The 15,235-nt window shown below is 40.3% G+C and overlaps 1 protein-coding gene across 3 annotated transcripts in view; it reads right to left on the bottom strand.

The window, feature by feature from the left end:
- The window catches only part of LOC131787478 (E3 ubiquitin-protein ligase rnf213-alpha), a 71,250-nt gene that overhangs the window by 35,904 nt on the left and 20,111 nt on the right, over positions 1-15,235 (bottom strand). For 2 of the 3 annotated variants that reach the window (XM_066165818.1, XM_066165819.1), the window contains exons 12-25: positions 14,735-14,830; positions 14,419-14,535; positions 12,988-13,213; positions 12,159-12,458; positions 10,973-11,577; positions 10,305-10,464; positions 9,808-10,037; positions 4,833-5,165; positions 1,963-2,896; positions 1,759-1,833; positions 1,478-1,584; positions 1,113-1,263; positions 807-1,023; positions 301-571 (exon numbers count right to left, since the gene is read on the bottom strand). In XM_066165818.1, the coding sequence (XP_066021915.1) occupies positions 301-571; positions 807-1,023; positions 1,113-1,263; positions 1,478-1,584; positions 1,759-1,833; positions 1,963-2,896; positions 4,833-5,165; positions 9,808-10,037; positions 10,305-10,464; positions 10,973-11,577; positions 12,159-12,458; positions 12,988-13,213; positions 14,419-14,535; positions 14,735-14,830 (3,822 nt within the window). Of the gene's footprint in view, positions 1-300; positions 572-806; positions 1,024-1,112; positions 1,264-1,477; positions 1,585-1,758; positions 1,834-1,962; positions 2,897-4,832; positions 5,166-9,807; positions 10,038-10,304; positions 10,465-10,972; positions 11,578-12,158; positions 12,459-12,987; positions 13,214-14,251; positions 14,299-14,418; positions 14,536-14,734; positions 14,831-15,235 lie in introns of those variants that run through there. The other variant, XM_066165820.1, reaches the window with a different exon arrangement.

The raw sequence follows: 15,235 nt of genomic DNA, 5'->3' as shown, positions 1-15,235 counted from the left end.
GTGAATTAAGTCTTTGTCACATTAACTGCAATTCAGCAGAAGATTATGTTCAGAGCCTGCAAACCTTTAAGAAACTTAAATTCTGAATTTTTTGCTAGTGCTTTCCTAACAGCATTAAATGATGTGAAATTTACTTCGAGTAACGTTCGTTCAGGATCTCATTGACAACACTTGTTACATAAACAATGTTAATCTAGCCCTTTGACGCGACTGAAGATACGAGCTGGTTGTGCATTTTACAAGTATTGGCCACTGGAAATATTAATTCAAGTTTCAACTCGCATGCGTTTAGTATCTTACCGAAGGCGATACGTCCAGATGGAATATACGGGACAGCGGTACATCTGCCTTCACTGCATGCGGAAGAAGCGCATCAACAAGCATCGACGAGTCTGTGGAATTCCCATGAAGAGGTATGGTCACGTGCAAGAATGTTTTTGAGTCTTGTCTTCGCAAATTTTTCATAACCATGTCGTTGTTTACGAGCTTAGGCAGCTGTTCTGCTAAGCGACGAACAAACAGAGTCTTTCCCAAACCTCCTCGGTGTGATGAGACAACTCGAACGGAGAGTCTAAAAAAATCAGTATGCACCACTCCTCATCAAAAGAAGACTGCTTTTTCGAACCACATAACAGGGTTTCTCTTTTTAAAATCTTCCATTCTAGGAACAGAGACTTAGTCAATTTGAACGAAAAACTTCTTTCAACTGTATTGAAGGGAAAAGTTTTTCCTAAACATTTTCTACCTCCAAGGCCAGAATAGAGGCTCCCCTGTCTTAATCTCTAGGAACATCAGTGAGAACTTACTTTTCTGGGTCTAAGGATCCAGCCGTTGTCCAAGTAATCTTACTACCACTGATGTATCCGTATTGAGAAAGAGGTGCTTGGAACTTATGCTTGAGGTAGCTTTTCAGGTCACCTGGCGAAGGACAGGGTGGAGCAGCAACACGATACTGATCAAGAGCTGCAATTATGTTGGCACGATCTTCATTCTCGCTACTGCAGATTACCACCAGGCCACAATCTGAGAAGTAACAAAAACCACCGACGATTCATACCCATAACCTTGGCTTTTCGATGAGAAACATGTCATTTAATTCAAGTGAAACTCACCTTCTCGAGCCTTGCCAGCAAGTCCCCGTGTCACTACACTAAGCATTTCCACTACTTGCTTACTGACTGAAAAATCCAACACATCTGCGTGTACGAGACAATAAAATCGACCCTCCATGTCCCCTATTGCACGTCTCCACAGCAACTCGATCTACGACAAAGGAAAACAAATAGAAGGCAGAAAAAATTTAATGGTTGAGCCACTCAAATCATAGGCGGAAAATTTCCCTACCTTTCTTAATCTGCTGAATACGAAAATCAAGAAGTGGCGTTTTAAGCAACTAAGCTCCTCGACCCAATTTTTTATTAACGGTATATAGGTGGGGAAATATATTAGGAAAATCCTTCCGAAATGTAAACTGTACCTCTTCTGTGGTGGTATCAGGAGTGCAAAGGAGCACCTCTTCATGGCTTGGCAAAGGCTGCTTTTCGTCATGCATATAAAGGGCTAGGACTGTAGCAAGGATGTCATCTACAACAAAATGGGTAGAACAAAGAACAAATCATAGTAGAGAAAACATGCTGTCGTGTAAAGTAAGCAAGATGGGAAATATAGGGCAGCAAAACCAAAATGATTTTGGTTATTGGAACTTTAGAACATTGTACCGATATGATTAGGTACTCCCTGGGTTCCTGTTAGACTTACCTCTAGGAACAATCATAAGGTTGGGACATCCTCTTTTTAAGAATGCTGGAAAGGTGCGAGCTGTCCCTCCAATTACTGAAATGTGAAATTAACATCGTATTCATTGTACAGCAAATACAGATAATTTTGACATCACAGCTGTAGATTTTTCATTGGTCTCAGCAGCGTTTTTAGCAGTTTTGCATGAATACAAGTGAGTGTTACCTGGAGCTGAAAGTTCTCTTAGGATGTTTCCAAGCTGAGTGAGTGTAAGATATTGACTGATCTCTGTTTCATTATCTTCGTCTTTGCTAACCGCCGCCTCTGTAACAGCGGCTGGCATATCCTGACTAATAGACTCCACCTTCTCTAGGAAGAGTTCTCGGGTAATCATAGGATTTTTCTTCGCATCTTCGTAAAGAGCCTCGATGTCAGCCTCGTCGGCTTCTTCTAGACACCACAACAGTAAGTCGTCTTTTTCTGCATCAACACCTAGACTCGCCAAAGCAGCCAAAGCGATCTGCTCCGAATAACCATCATCGGCAGCTGCATTCAAGAAAATTTGAATCTTTGATGTTTCCTTTGGCTTCGGTTTCTTGACAATTGAAGTTTGTACTTGACACGTACTCGTTGCTGTTGAGGAACTCGTGCCCAAGTAATTGCTGTTGTCAAACACTGACCTGCGAGTCACCATTCCGTCGTCTGAAGGAACGTGAGCGAATGAAGACAGCTCCGCTGTTCCTCTGGGGTTCTCCAGTATTTTTGTGTCCTTAAAAGCACGCTCTATTGCTAATTTTAACTGTGTGCTGGTCAAACAAGGACAAACACTTTCCAGCAAAGTGAGCACTTGGATGTTTTTCATAGCAAGGTCGTTGCTGTGGCAAACTGTGGCGATTTCTTTCCTCAGTGTCATCAACTGCTGCGTGGTAAAGAAATTCAATTCTCTATACTCCTTCCTTGCATCACTGACCTTCTTCTTCCAGTTCTTGTAACACTTTTCGATGACCGATCTTTCATTATCCAATTCCTTCTTGATAGACTCGCCTTCGACTTGATCTTTGCTACAGTGATATTCTTGGCTCCAATTCATACGATGAATGTAACCAGATTCAAAGAGGTCGATGTATGCAGTTGCTAGACGCATGACACCTTCAAAATTCTATAATTAGATAAAAATATTTTATGTGAAAAGATAGAGGGGCCGCAGCCAGGATAAAACATCTTATGAAATTTAAAAAACGATCTCTGGCTAAAACTTTTAAAAATACGAGCTTTCGGCTGTTTGCGCTACAGCCTTCAACGGGTAAAATGATAAAAAAAGTAACAAATATACTAGGTGTGAAGTGTAAAGTAAAATTAAAAATGCTGATAACTAAGAATGTTTGTTAAAAAGAATGTTGTATTGTCAGGGCAAAGGACAGGAATTGTTGTCCGCATTGGGAGTTAACTTGGAATGCCACGCTTCTAGTATTTTTCTTGTTCTAAAACCGCAAGTCGGTCAAGTCATCAAGCAAGTGTTCGCCTCTCTTCCATACATTAAAGGCGTAACAGAACCTCTGACTCGTGTCCTCAAAAAACACGACATCACAGTGGTGAACAAACCACTCATCACCCTTCAACAACAGCTCCCGGCCCCAAAATTGCGACCATTGTTGGAATCGCAAACAAATGTTATTTATAAAATTCCTTGTGGTGACTGTTCAAGGTGTTATATTGGTGAGACTGGCAGGGCCTTCAACACAAGAAAGAAAGAACACCTCAGAAATGTGAAAACCGCGGCAAAAGGCTCAAGAATTGCCAATCACGTCTGGGCCAATAGTCACGCAATAGACTTTGATAATGCATCTATTATTGACAAAGGTGGTTTTAGAACAATTTCAAGAACATTCAAGAACATTTTTAGAACATTCCAAGTTAACTCCCAATGCGGACAACAATTCCTGTCCTTTGCCCGGACAATACAACATTCTTTCTAACAAACATTCTTAGTTATCAGCATTTTTAATTTTTACTTTGTACTTCACACCTAATATATTTTTAACCTTTTTTTATCATTTTACCCGTTGAAGGCTGTAGCGCAAACAGCCGAAAGCTCGTATTTTTAAAAGTTTTAGCCAGAGATCGTTTTTTAAAAATATTTTAGTCTACCAGTACAGTACTTATTCGATTAAATGCCGCCATCAAATAAACGCTGCATTTTAGAGCAGAAATATCAATAAATACCGCCCTCAAATAAACTAAAAAAGCACACAACAGATTGTTGACTACTAAGGCAATGATATAAAGGTTGGTGGTTGATCGCTATTAGCCTAAGACTCCTTTTAGTGCCACATCGAAGATAGCATTACTCATGCATTGCACTAAACAAAATCGATCTAGTAATTGTGCCAACAGAGTGCACCAAGTATATCCAGGCACCAGATGTTTGCTGGAACAAGCCGTTCAAGGCCGCTTGCTCTAAAAAGTATGATGAATGGCTGGGTACCGTGCTGGAAATTTAAAAGAAACCCCGAGAAGAACCATCTTGCAGCGGGCTCTTGATTCTTGAGCATAGCTACCCATTGGGGTCATCAACAAATCTCTCTGAAGCTGTGCGTTGGACGGGTCGTAAGACAGTGGACGATCGATCGATGGAAATTCGGAGTGAATCAGACACAGATCCTTTTGAATGTATCATTTTTGATGTCGAGGAGACATAGCCGACATTACATCTTTTGGACTCGGATCATGATGAGGAGAGTGACAATGAAATTGTGTGAACGTTATTCAATTTCTTCACTTTATGTATTGCAGTAGTATTAACATGCAAATTATAAAATTGAGAACGACACAAAAAATGACTTTTGAAACAAGCACTAAAACATATTTCTGTTTTTAAAAATAAAAATGATTAGTTACCATTCAATTGTTTGCAAAAAATGGATTGGATATCTAATAAACGTCGCCCTCGTATACACACCACCCTCGAATAAACGCCGCACTCGAATAACGAAAAATTTAATAAACGCCCCAGTGTTTAGTCGAATAAATGCGATATCAGACAACAACTCAAACGGAAAAAAAACTGTCCACACGATTATTGTATTTTCACTCACCCTAACGAACTGCTCCACGTCATCCTTCCTTTTTTCAGCCTTCCCTGCGATCAAAATTAGTTTACTCTGCAAATCCCTTAGTTCGTCAATAGAATACGTTTTTCTTTGTTCCTTTTCACTTCCATCTTTAAAGGGAACCGTCAGTCGGATCACATCTTTGTATGACAATCGTTTTCCTTGTTTTGCAGATGGATCTTTACTGCTATCCAAATGGCCCACAAGGTATACACCACTGGAATTGATCGTCTTAACCTGCACTAATGACGTCATAGCAACCGAGCCATGAGACTCTTGGACAGTTTTTAGCCACTCCAGATGTCTGTTAGTGTCGCACTACGAGAAACAAAGATGTCGGCAATCAATCACATATTTGGTCCCACTGGTTAAATTCCTTTTTGTGCAGTAGAGTATCATGAGGTAAAATCAAGGCAGGCGAAGACTGGGTCAAACTTTATAAGCCTCTCATGTTTGCTAAACGGGAACGTATTGAAAGGTAGAAGTTTGTAAGAAATGGCCGTAAGCCCAGCCAATATTGCGATATTTGAATTGGTTGTTGATGGACGTTTTCATGATTGGAACTTCATTACTTAGTCACGACAATAAGACTGAAGAATAAGACTGAGAATATGTATAAAACTTAACTCGAATTCATGAGTGCAAAACAAGTAAAGGCATTCCAAAAGAGGTGAATCATCATCTTCTGTAAACTTTTAAGGAGTTAAAGGGAAACAAGATGTTCGGTAGGAAAACAATCCAACGGTTTCATTCTGTAATTCTGACATTGGGGATGAACTTTGTTCGTTTGTCTCACGATAGTCACTTTTGATGTTGATCGCGACGTTTCGACTGCAGTACTGCTAGTCTTCATCAGTGGTGTTGTTGTTACCTTTTTTATTCATTATTTTCACTTGTTAAACAATTTCCTCTTTCTAAAGTTGAGAAGCCCGTGCCTCCCATAAGGCATAGCGGTCTTGGAGCGAACACGAGGAAAACGAGTCGCCATGTGTGTTGCTTTCATTAGTTCGCCGGCGGATTTCTGAAAGCTCCCACATAATGTGAGTTCTTTAGTCGAAAAAAAGACAATTCAATGTTTGAAATTCCCAGGTTTAGCTATCGCTCGTATATTTTCCATTTAGCAAATCGTGTAAAGGTTAAGAAGTGTATGTAGATCTGACCTGATCTCGATTGTTGGAGTTTTTGAATAAATTGTGGATTTGCGACTACAAGTGTTTCCTCCTAGATCCTCATAAATCGGCTGTTGTGTTGTTTGATCGTGGGTATCCAAGCTTTGGGAGTTTCGATTCCGCTATCCCTATATATGTTGTTGGGATGAAGTCTTATATGGATAGCCTCTTTGACCCTAATGCGACTTGCAAACCTAAGATCTGGAAACGATATGTAGATGAAACTTTCACAGTCTGAGACCGGGACCATTTCAAGAGCTTTTTACCACATCTAAAAAGGCAACAGCCTACTATTCCTTCTACCATGGAAATCGAGAAAGATAGCACCATTCCTTTTTTCGACACAACAGTTACAAGGGACTCAGACGGTCCTCTCACTACCACTGTCTACAGAAAGCCCCCCACACTGACCAGTACCTAGCCTATGACTCACACCACCCTCAGTCAGTGAAGAGTGGTATGGTTAAGTGTCTATACGACCGAGCCAAACACCTCACAACGAAACCGTCAGTTATCTCTGAGGATCAGTGCTTGTTTCTGGTGGTTATCCTTCTTCATTTGTGCTAACTCGCAAAGCCAACAAGGGTAACACTCAACAAAGAGCCCGCGCAGGAATTTAAATCTACTGCCGTTCTCCCTTACATAAAGGGTGTATCAAAAATTCCTCGCCGCTGTGTATAACATCAAGGCATACGGACCGTTTTCAAGTCGGACGCAACACTTAGGTCTCACTTAGTACGACCTTAAGACGCCCTGGAACCATTAAAACCAGACGGTGTCGTTTACAAGATCCCATGTGAATGCGGCAAAGTGTATATAGATGAAACTGGGAGATCAGTGGGAGAAAGGATAAAAGAACATGACGGAGACGTACGGTTTGCTCGTACTCAGACCTCTCTGGTTTTGGAGCACGCTAACGAAACGGGGCATTTTTCTATTTGGAGTAAGGTTAAGTTTATTGATCGTGACTCCCACTGGTACACACGTTGGGTCAAAGAGGCTATCCATATAAGACTTCATCCCAACAACATCAATAGGGAGTTCAACATCAACAGTTGGGAATGGGGCTAGCAACCACGCTGTCGTGTGCTCTCTTTTTCCTCTTTTGTCTTTCCTTGCTCCGCATTCGAGAACGTTGTAGGTACGACACAACTTACAAATATGGTTTGCTGTCTCATGCTGCTTGCTTTACTGACGACACATCGAGTATTTGGTGGCTTTTGGACTTCGACAGGCGAACCTCGTGCTGGCATACAAGATAGCGGCGATTCTACTTTGGGCTGAATTCCCCCTTGTGCGCATTCTTGTTTGTGGCGACATTTCTTCCAACCTGGGTCCTGCATCGATGCCAGGGAGGACCAGCTGTAAAATTTCCGCACAGCCCCATACTACATTACGCATTCAGTTCTTGAACAGAGAAAACAATGACAAAAACAATACACTGCCATTGGGAAAACAGATTTGTTTTACAATAGTATGGGGCTGTACGGAAACTTTACCGGACCAGCTTATCTGTTCTGTATTTCAATGCATGTTCGCCGGTAAATAAGACAACGTTCTTTGAATCTCAGCTCGCTCGTAAGGGTTACGACACTGTCGTTGTTACGGAGTCTCACCCAGATGATACCATACTTGACGCGGAATTATTCCCATCGAACTACGTTATCTACTATCGCAAGGATCGAAATAGGAAAGGCGGGGTTGTCCTTTTGGCTGTAGGAGACGAAATTTTATCTACACGTCGTAACTGTGATCCCAATTCAGAACTCTTGTGAGTCGATATTTATATGGGAAAAACAAATCATCTACATTTGGAGTTTTTTACCAGCCGCCAAAAATTTAATTGAGCCTCTGGTTGACTTGAGTGCTTCCCTAGACGAGTTCTACGACTCTGCTGAGATTGTATTGGTCGGCGATTTTAACCCTTCGGACATCGACTGGTCTACTACTTTTGTTCTCCGTGATCCTGACGCAAATTGCAGACTAATGGATATTCTTCTGCATCATTTATGTCACAACAAGTGCTGGAACCTACTCGCGGAAAAAAACATCTAAGATATCGTGATAACAACAACGAGGGGTTGATTAGAAATCTACAAGTTGGCGAACCTTTCTCCGATCACAACTCCATTGCTTTTGAAGTTAAGATATCATCGTCTAAGAATCCATCGCATAAGAAGGTGAATTTGGATATGCTAAATGAACTGTTTAATTTTGTTCCGTGGACCTGTGCTTTCTTTACTGATGCTGTTCAGGAAAACTGGCTAATGTTTAAAGATTTACTCTTTACAGCAGTTGAGACCTGTATACCAATTAAATCGCCAAGGAAAATGAAAAACGCACCGAGGCTGACGCCGGATTTATTGACTGACTTGGCAGAAAAAATTTGTTTACAAGAGTGCCAAGACATCAAATTCTGACAATTTTTGGACGCGTTACCGAAATTTGAATAAAGGAACAAAGAAGGCGTGCAATCAAGCGCGCTGGGAATACCTTAAACAATTAAGTGTCAAAATTGCAAACGAAGGCGTTAGCAAATTGTTTTAGAACTATGTTCGCTCACGTCGGAATGCAACAAAAAACCTTGCGACACTTAAAGTAGAAAGAGACTCTGACCTATCACAAAGACACTACGAACAGTTTCAATTCCTATTTCGCCTCTGCTTTTACATCAGAAAACTTGACTCATCTTTCAAACTTCCCGCAAGTTGTCAGAACTGAAAATCTCAAATAGGTATCAACTACTCCCATTGAAGCTGGAAAGCTATTGCGGAAATTAAATGCCGATAAAAGTTGCGGCCCTGATGACATTCATCCAAGGATTTTGAATCATTATAGTAACTCGCTGGATTCCCCCTTGTATGCTCTGTTTAATACTTCATTTAAATGTAGTGTCATTCCCGACGGCTGGAAAACACGCTGGGACGGCTAACAAACACTGCATGCTAGAATTTAAGTCTTACTATTTAGTATTCGTATCGGTCGTGTCAGTGATAGTTGTTGTCCAGCAGTCGTCTTCGAATTTGTAATAGTTGAAGAATTTACTGTCGAAACAGAGGTCTTATCTATCTTTCCTAGAGCTACTTAATGGTCTTAATGCCCTCAACTGTAATGATTATTTTGAATTTAATTGTTATGGTAAAACAAGATCAAACCATTCATTTAAATTAAGACAACCATTAGCTAGAGCAAATTGTTTTCTGCCCTCGTTCTTTGTTAGAATTAGTAAACAGTGGAACGCTCTTCCTAAGGAGATAGTGCACGAACGGGATTTCAGCATTTTTCGATGTAAACTTTGAAAGTATTGTAAAATTTTGTACTTTTTTTTAGCCATTTCCTATTTATTCTTAAATTTTACATTGTAGTATATTTATTTTATATTTTATGTAAGGAGCGTCCTCGATAGGGATCACCTCTGACGTTTCCTTTTATGTATCCTTACATAATGAAATAAATTTGATTTGATAGGGATAGCGGAATCGAAATCGCCGAAGCTGGATACCCACGATCAAACAACACAACAGCCGATTTATGAGGACCTATACCTATGAAGGAACGCCATCTAACAACCGGAATAAAAATGAGGATCGAAATGCACCAATAGCAGCATACCAACGTGCTACAAATAGCGACACGTAAACAATCGACTTCATCGCCTGATGAAGACTGGCAGTATTGCAGTCGAAACGTCGCGATCAACATCAAAAGTGACAAACGAACAAAGTTCATCTCGTATCTTACACCACAGTGAACAACAAAGACATATTTTACTACAAATTCTGATATTTTACCAGCTTTTTGGGCAACGTCTGATCTGTCTCAACTGATTTCCACACAGAATCACAGGCGTTCATCAGTTGATCAAAATTCACTCTTTCTTCTTGACTCTCTTTGAGGTCAAATATCAGTGGAGCAAAACCTAGGCAGCTGGTATGTAGACTGGATATGCGTTCAGTTTCCATGTCGTTTTCACCAGCAGAGATCAAGGCCAAGTCAACAAGAACCTTAAGCTCTTGGGTGGCTGTGAAACAAAAGATAAGTAACGATGTTCATTACTTTTCCAGACTGACGCTCAAGTGAGTAATTCTTCCAGTATGTATAATACAAGCGAAAATCAATATTTTCTTGCGTCGCGGAAAACATAAATCTCTGTTGAATGTTAGGAAAGCTGGCGAAATCAGGGGTAGCAACCTTGGAGATCGATTATGGCAACGGAGGGTAGTAGTGATTCGTCTAGTGTTTCCGTTTCAAACTCTACGGCCACTAACCACCGCATGCCTCAACTTACATTTGATAGTAGAACGTAACCACTCCACCAGCCGTTTACTGTCCACCACCGCTTTGAGGCACTGAGCCTTATTGAAATCCAAACATTGAAGAGCTTGACTGGCCTTTGCATAGTTTTCCCCAATGCTGTGCAAGGACTTTTGCTTAAATTCTACTGATAGCTACATTAAAAAAGTAAAATGGAACACGCTTTAATCGCATACTGTAATTTAGTTAAAGGTGCACTTCTCGTTTGCAGTCGCCGATAGCTTTCTGTTGTGCAGAATCTGTCTTAAAATGAAAGTGCACCTTTTTCCTCAAATCAAACTTCAAGACTTGACTAAAAATTAACAGAGCTTCCTCAGTTTGGGTAGAACATTTCTAATGTCACGGACAGAAATTGTTAGTAAAGAAGTATACTCTTTCGCATCACGATGTAGTCACTTCCAGATGTGGTTGGCGACGTTTCGACCGCACATCTTTGTCTTTTTCGGGCGCTTGAAGAAGACCAGCACCTGGAAAAGACATCGCTCTCTAGATTGGCAGTGACCAAATCGTGAGACGAAGGAACATATTTAACTACAAATGCATTCACCACGATAAAGAACTGCATCCCATTCTAGGAAAGATACTCTTGTTCTCTTTCTCAACCTACTCGGTATCGACCATAAGCAACAAGGACTATGATACCTGATCACGCAGATCTTCAACAACTTTGAAGTTCCCGGTAAAACCCATTGCCTCTTTAAACTCCCAGATGGTGTCTGCTGCATTGGAGTACTGATAAAGCTGTTGGTAACGTTGAATTTGAGCAACTCGCTCTCTGACAGTTTTATTTAATTCTTTGACGTTTGTGGTTGTTTGACCTTTGTTCACTTTAAACATGCAGGATAACTCTCCCTCGAGTTCACTTTTGCGGTTTCTATAGTCGTCAAAGAGCTTGTCAACATCTCCAAGAGAAATTGTTCCATCTTTGACACCAGCAACATTCTTGGTCCAACTTTTAAAAGCTGGTTTACAAACATTTTCAACGACATCGGAAAGACTGAGGTGTTGTTTTTGCGCCTTGTCATTGTTTCTATCACTTTGGGCTTTGAGCCCATACTCCTTCCAAAGGGCTTGGAACGTTAAACTCTCTCCAACTCTTCCAAGGATCGGGAGAACCTCCTTTTCAGGTGGGGTTAATTGGAATAACGTGATCTCGATTTTGTTGTCGTCTAAGTGTTTGCACAAATCACGAATCTGGTATGATGTAGCATCCAGATGCACTCTACTCCTAAGGTTGCCCAAGTCGACTGTGGAGAAAATGATCACTTCCTCAGTTCTTCTATTCTTTCTCATTTCGAAGGTGCATTGTATGTGTAAAGGAATCATAAAATGAAGCTCATTCTAAGCTGGGCAAGATTTAAGTCTATAGATCTAAATAAGTGTTTGTTAATTTATTTCTAATTATTTCTTTCCGACACGGAGACCAATCAAATGGCGACCGAACTTGAGGATAATCCGAATCGCCTCACGTAACTAAAAAAGGGAATGAAAAGCCACAATGATGAGCAGGTTGGCCTTCTTTTAACTGATAAACTCACCCTTACTGATGCAAGAACGAGAAAGTGATTGAAATGATATTCACAATAAACACCGTTCCTTGCCGCCAAACATATGCAAACTAAAAGCAAATTTATCACATGAGCATAAATCTTCACTTTCTGATAAGATGCACAAGTGTCCGAAGGGAGATTTAAATTGGTGCAAATGCAAAATTTTTGGGCAATGAAAAGGCATTTAGTACAGTATAAGAATTTTGGACGTAGTTATAGGAGCAACACATGACTGGCTGTTAAAGGATTGAAAAAACGAATTCCCTTTCGGAGCTCACCAGGCGGGACCACATCACACAATGCAATAAATCTTTCAACTTTTTCCCGTACTGTGTGAAATTCCTCAATTTCTTCAATTCGCTGGACCAAGCTAAGCTCAGCATCATTCTCTTCTACACCGGATGTTGTCTTCAAAAGTTCTAAAAACGTTGCTTTATGCTCCTGGATAAGAAGTAAAACTTCGACTGTTACTGAGCCATCTGACATAATTCTTACAAGAGCGTCCAGTAACAACTTAGCCTGAAACAACTTTTCCTGGCCTGTAGGCGAAAGTATTCCACCTCTTCCAGACTCATCTCCTGTAAAGTGAAATAATCAATTACAGTGTACACATTACGAGGTATTAGAAACTGAAATTGAAGTATTTTCCTCTGTTTGAGAGCTTCACATTGCCTAGATTTTGATTTTTTTCCTATATATGCTTTCCTGTCTTATAATAAAGCTATCACTCTAGAACCTACGGAAACGTTTGCCATTTGAGTTCATCCTTCAATGGTACAAGTATACAGCGAGTTATGCAAAAATACACACATTAATTTTGAATTTAGCGTCTAATGTAATATGATAGTGAACTGGTTTTGCTTCCATAGCTAAGTGACTGGTCAAGAAAACTCGCACCATCGTCTCAACCAATCAAAGGCAAACTAAAAATAATGACCCCTCAGTTACTCGCGCTTTCCCGCTCATTGGTTACAACTAGCTCATTGGCTCATTGGCTCATTGGCTCAATGGCTCATTGGCTCAGTGTGGTTTAGGTTTAACATGCGACTTTGGGCAAGGTCTAAATACAGCTGAGTTATACATTGGACAGATATGATCTGAGCTTACCAAAGAATTTGAGGTATTTAGTCATAGGTTTCCAGGTCAGAAGAAATTTAACAGTCTGAGGATCTAAAGAAGACGTGTGTGTCTGTTGTCCTTCCTTTGGCCAGTTCTTTGTGAGCAACATCGACAAAAGCTCGCCATATTTTCCTGCTTTGGAGTGTGTATCAGGTTGATTACAATTATTTCTCATCACGTTAAATACTCCCTCGTCCACCCCTAAATTTTCAGACTAAATAACAAAAAAAAACAGAGAACTATTAATCACCGTTGCAAAATTAGCCAACCTAACTCCGACTAAAATAAGTAAGCCGCCATCATCATGATTTAAAAGAGCGTGGGCGGAGTTGATATGCCAGGCTTTTAAACAAAGGCCCTGGTGGTAAAGCCAACTAGTGGTCATAATTGTAGACTTATCCCACCCAATTTTATGGTTGGTTAGGCATGTATGCTCTGATAAGGCTGAATTTTCTTTTTTGCAAAAGAAGAACGCTTTTTAATGCTCTTTCAAACGTGTACCAAACTGACGTTTGGTCTGTCCGACATACTCGTTATCACAGAGTAGAATAAATAGCGTCGGTTCGTTGTTCTTTCGTGACAGGATCCTTAGGTTTGGCAAAAATATGCCCTAAGGTCTGAAAAGGTTTTTGTGCAACTTTAACGGTGTGGCTATTCAAAATTCTCTTGATGGGTTCCGTAACACCCTGAATGTAGGGAATAACAGCAAATCCAGTCGCTGGTTCCCTCTCATCAGGAGTGTTAGTAGTTGGCATATCAACTCCGCCCACGCTCCTTTAAATCGTGATGATGGCGGCTTACTTCCTGGCGTATAAAAAGACCTCTTGTTGTAGCATTTAGATCACCCCTGAAGAAGGCACTAGACAGGAGTGTCGAAACGTTGGGTCTATGAATTGTAACTTCTCGGCTCTTTGATTAAATCTATAGACCATCAAACCATGTCTTAACTCTAATTCATGATGAAAAATAAAAAGAAAGTTGAGTATAAAAAAGAAAGTCTAATATAATCAGAAAAAGTATTCTCCCACCCAGGTTTATCAGTTAAATGTTACAATTCACAATTTTCTGACTTTAACTAAAAGCATGCCCACGCTTTCGGAAGCGTCACTTTGTCTATTTGTTTAATTGATAGTGTCTAGGTTAGTTGGTGACTTGATTTTTTTCTTCGCTACTTTTGCAGTTACCGATTACCCAAAAAAACTATGCCACCACCTGGCCATCAAAAAAGCTAATCACTACTGGATAAACATACCTAGATATCTTTTATCCCAGTGAAAATGTTATTACTGAGGACAACAGGGTCGAAAAGACGAAATCTGAATTTCCCATGAGAGGAAAAAGGTTCAGAACTTGACACACCGCAGTATTACTCGCCTCCGCGATGTACCATCACATGTAAAACTGTTACTAACAACTCACGTCAATAATCCTTTCCACGGCATCAACTGCAAGGTTGGTGAACACCTCTCCAACACCTTTTTCAAAAGCGCTCATATTCACTTCACAAAAGATTTCAACGAGGTAATTTTCCTTCAACTGAAAAACGAGAAAGCATTCCACGAAGTATTAAAGATAAAGCAATTCTTTAAAGAAATTTATAACAAAATATATTCACTTACTCTTTACATGAAACAAGTCTAAAGTTTTATGACGTAAAATGCGGTTCGGGTCCTTTTGAATGCGCTCAATCCAACGTAAAGGTCACTTTTAAGCACCACGTGAGTTTCTTACTTACCTGTCTAGCTCGAATGGACAATTCCTCAATCAAGAATTCCCGATAAGCGGTGAAGCCTTGATTTTCATCTGTAACCAAAAGTAACTCACTCCATACCTGGATAAAATAAAAAAATCGAACGCATTGGTTTTCCTTGCATTACTAAAACAATCGAGTCCAAACGTAAAGTAAATTTATTACTCTACGACCACTTCCTATTTTTCCCTGCAAAATAATTCCATTAAGGGGGAGGGAGAGAGAAAGAGAGAGAGAGGGGGAGAGAGAGAGAGAGATAGGGGAGGGGTGGTGCAGAAAACTTAAATACCAAAAATTTAGGTGACGGAGGATAACAAGATAATTTGGTTTTATTGAGTTGATAGTTGAGTTGATAGTATAAATTAGCCACTGTCAAGAGTTCCTAAGCTGACGTTTCGAGCGTCAGCCTTTTGTGAAAGCGAATGATGAAGGGCCAACGCTCGAAACGTCAGCTTAGCAACTCTCTACGATGGCTAATTTACATAA

This window comes from Pocillopora verrucosa, chromosome 4 (assembly GCF_036669915.1).
Source record: "Pocillopora verrucosa isolate sample1 chromosome 4, ASM3666991v2, whole genome shotgun sequence".
NCBI lineage: Eukaryota > Metazoa > Cnidaria > Anthozoa > Scleractinia > Pocilloporidae > Pocillopora > Pocillopora verrucosa.
The sequence above is the reverse complement of the archived record's forward strand: the minus strand, read 5'-3'. Positions and strand labels throughout refer to the sequence as shown.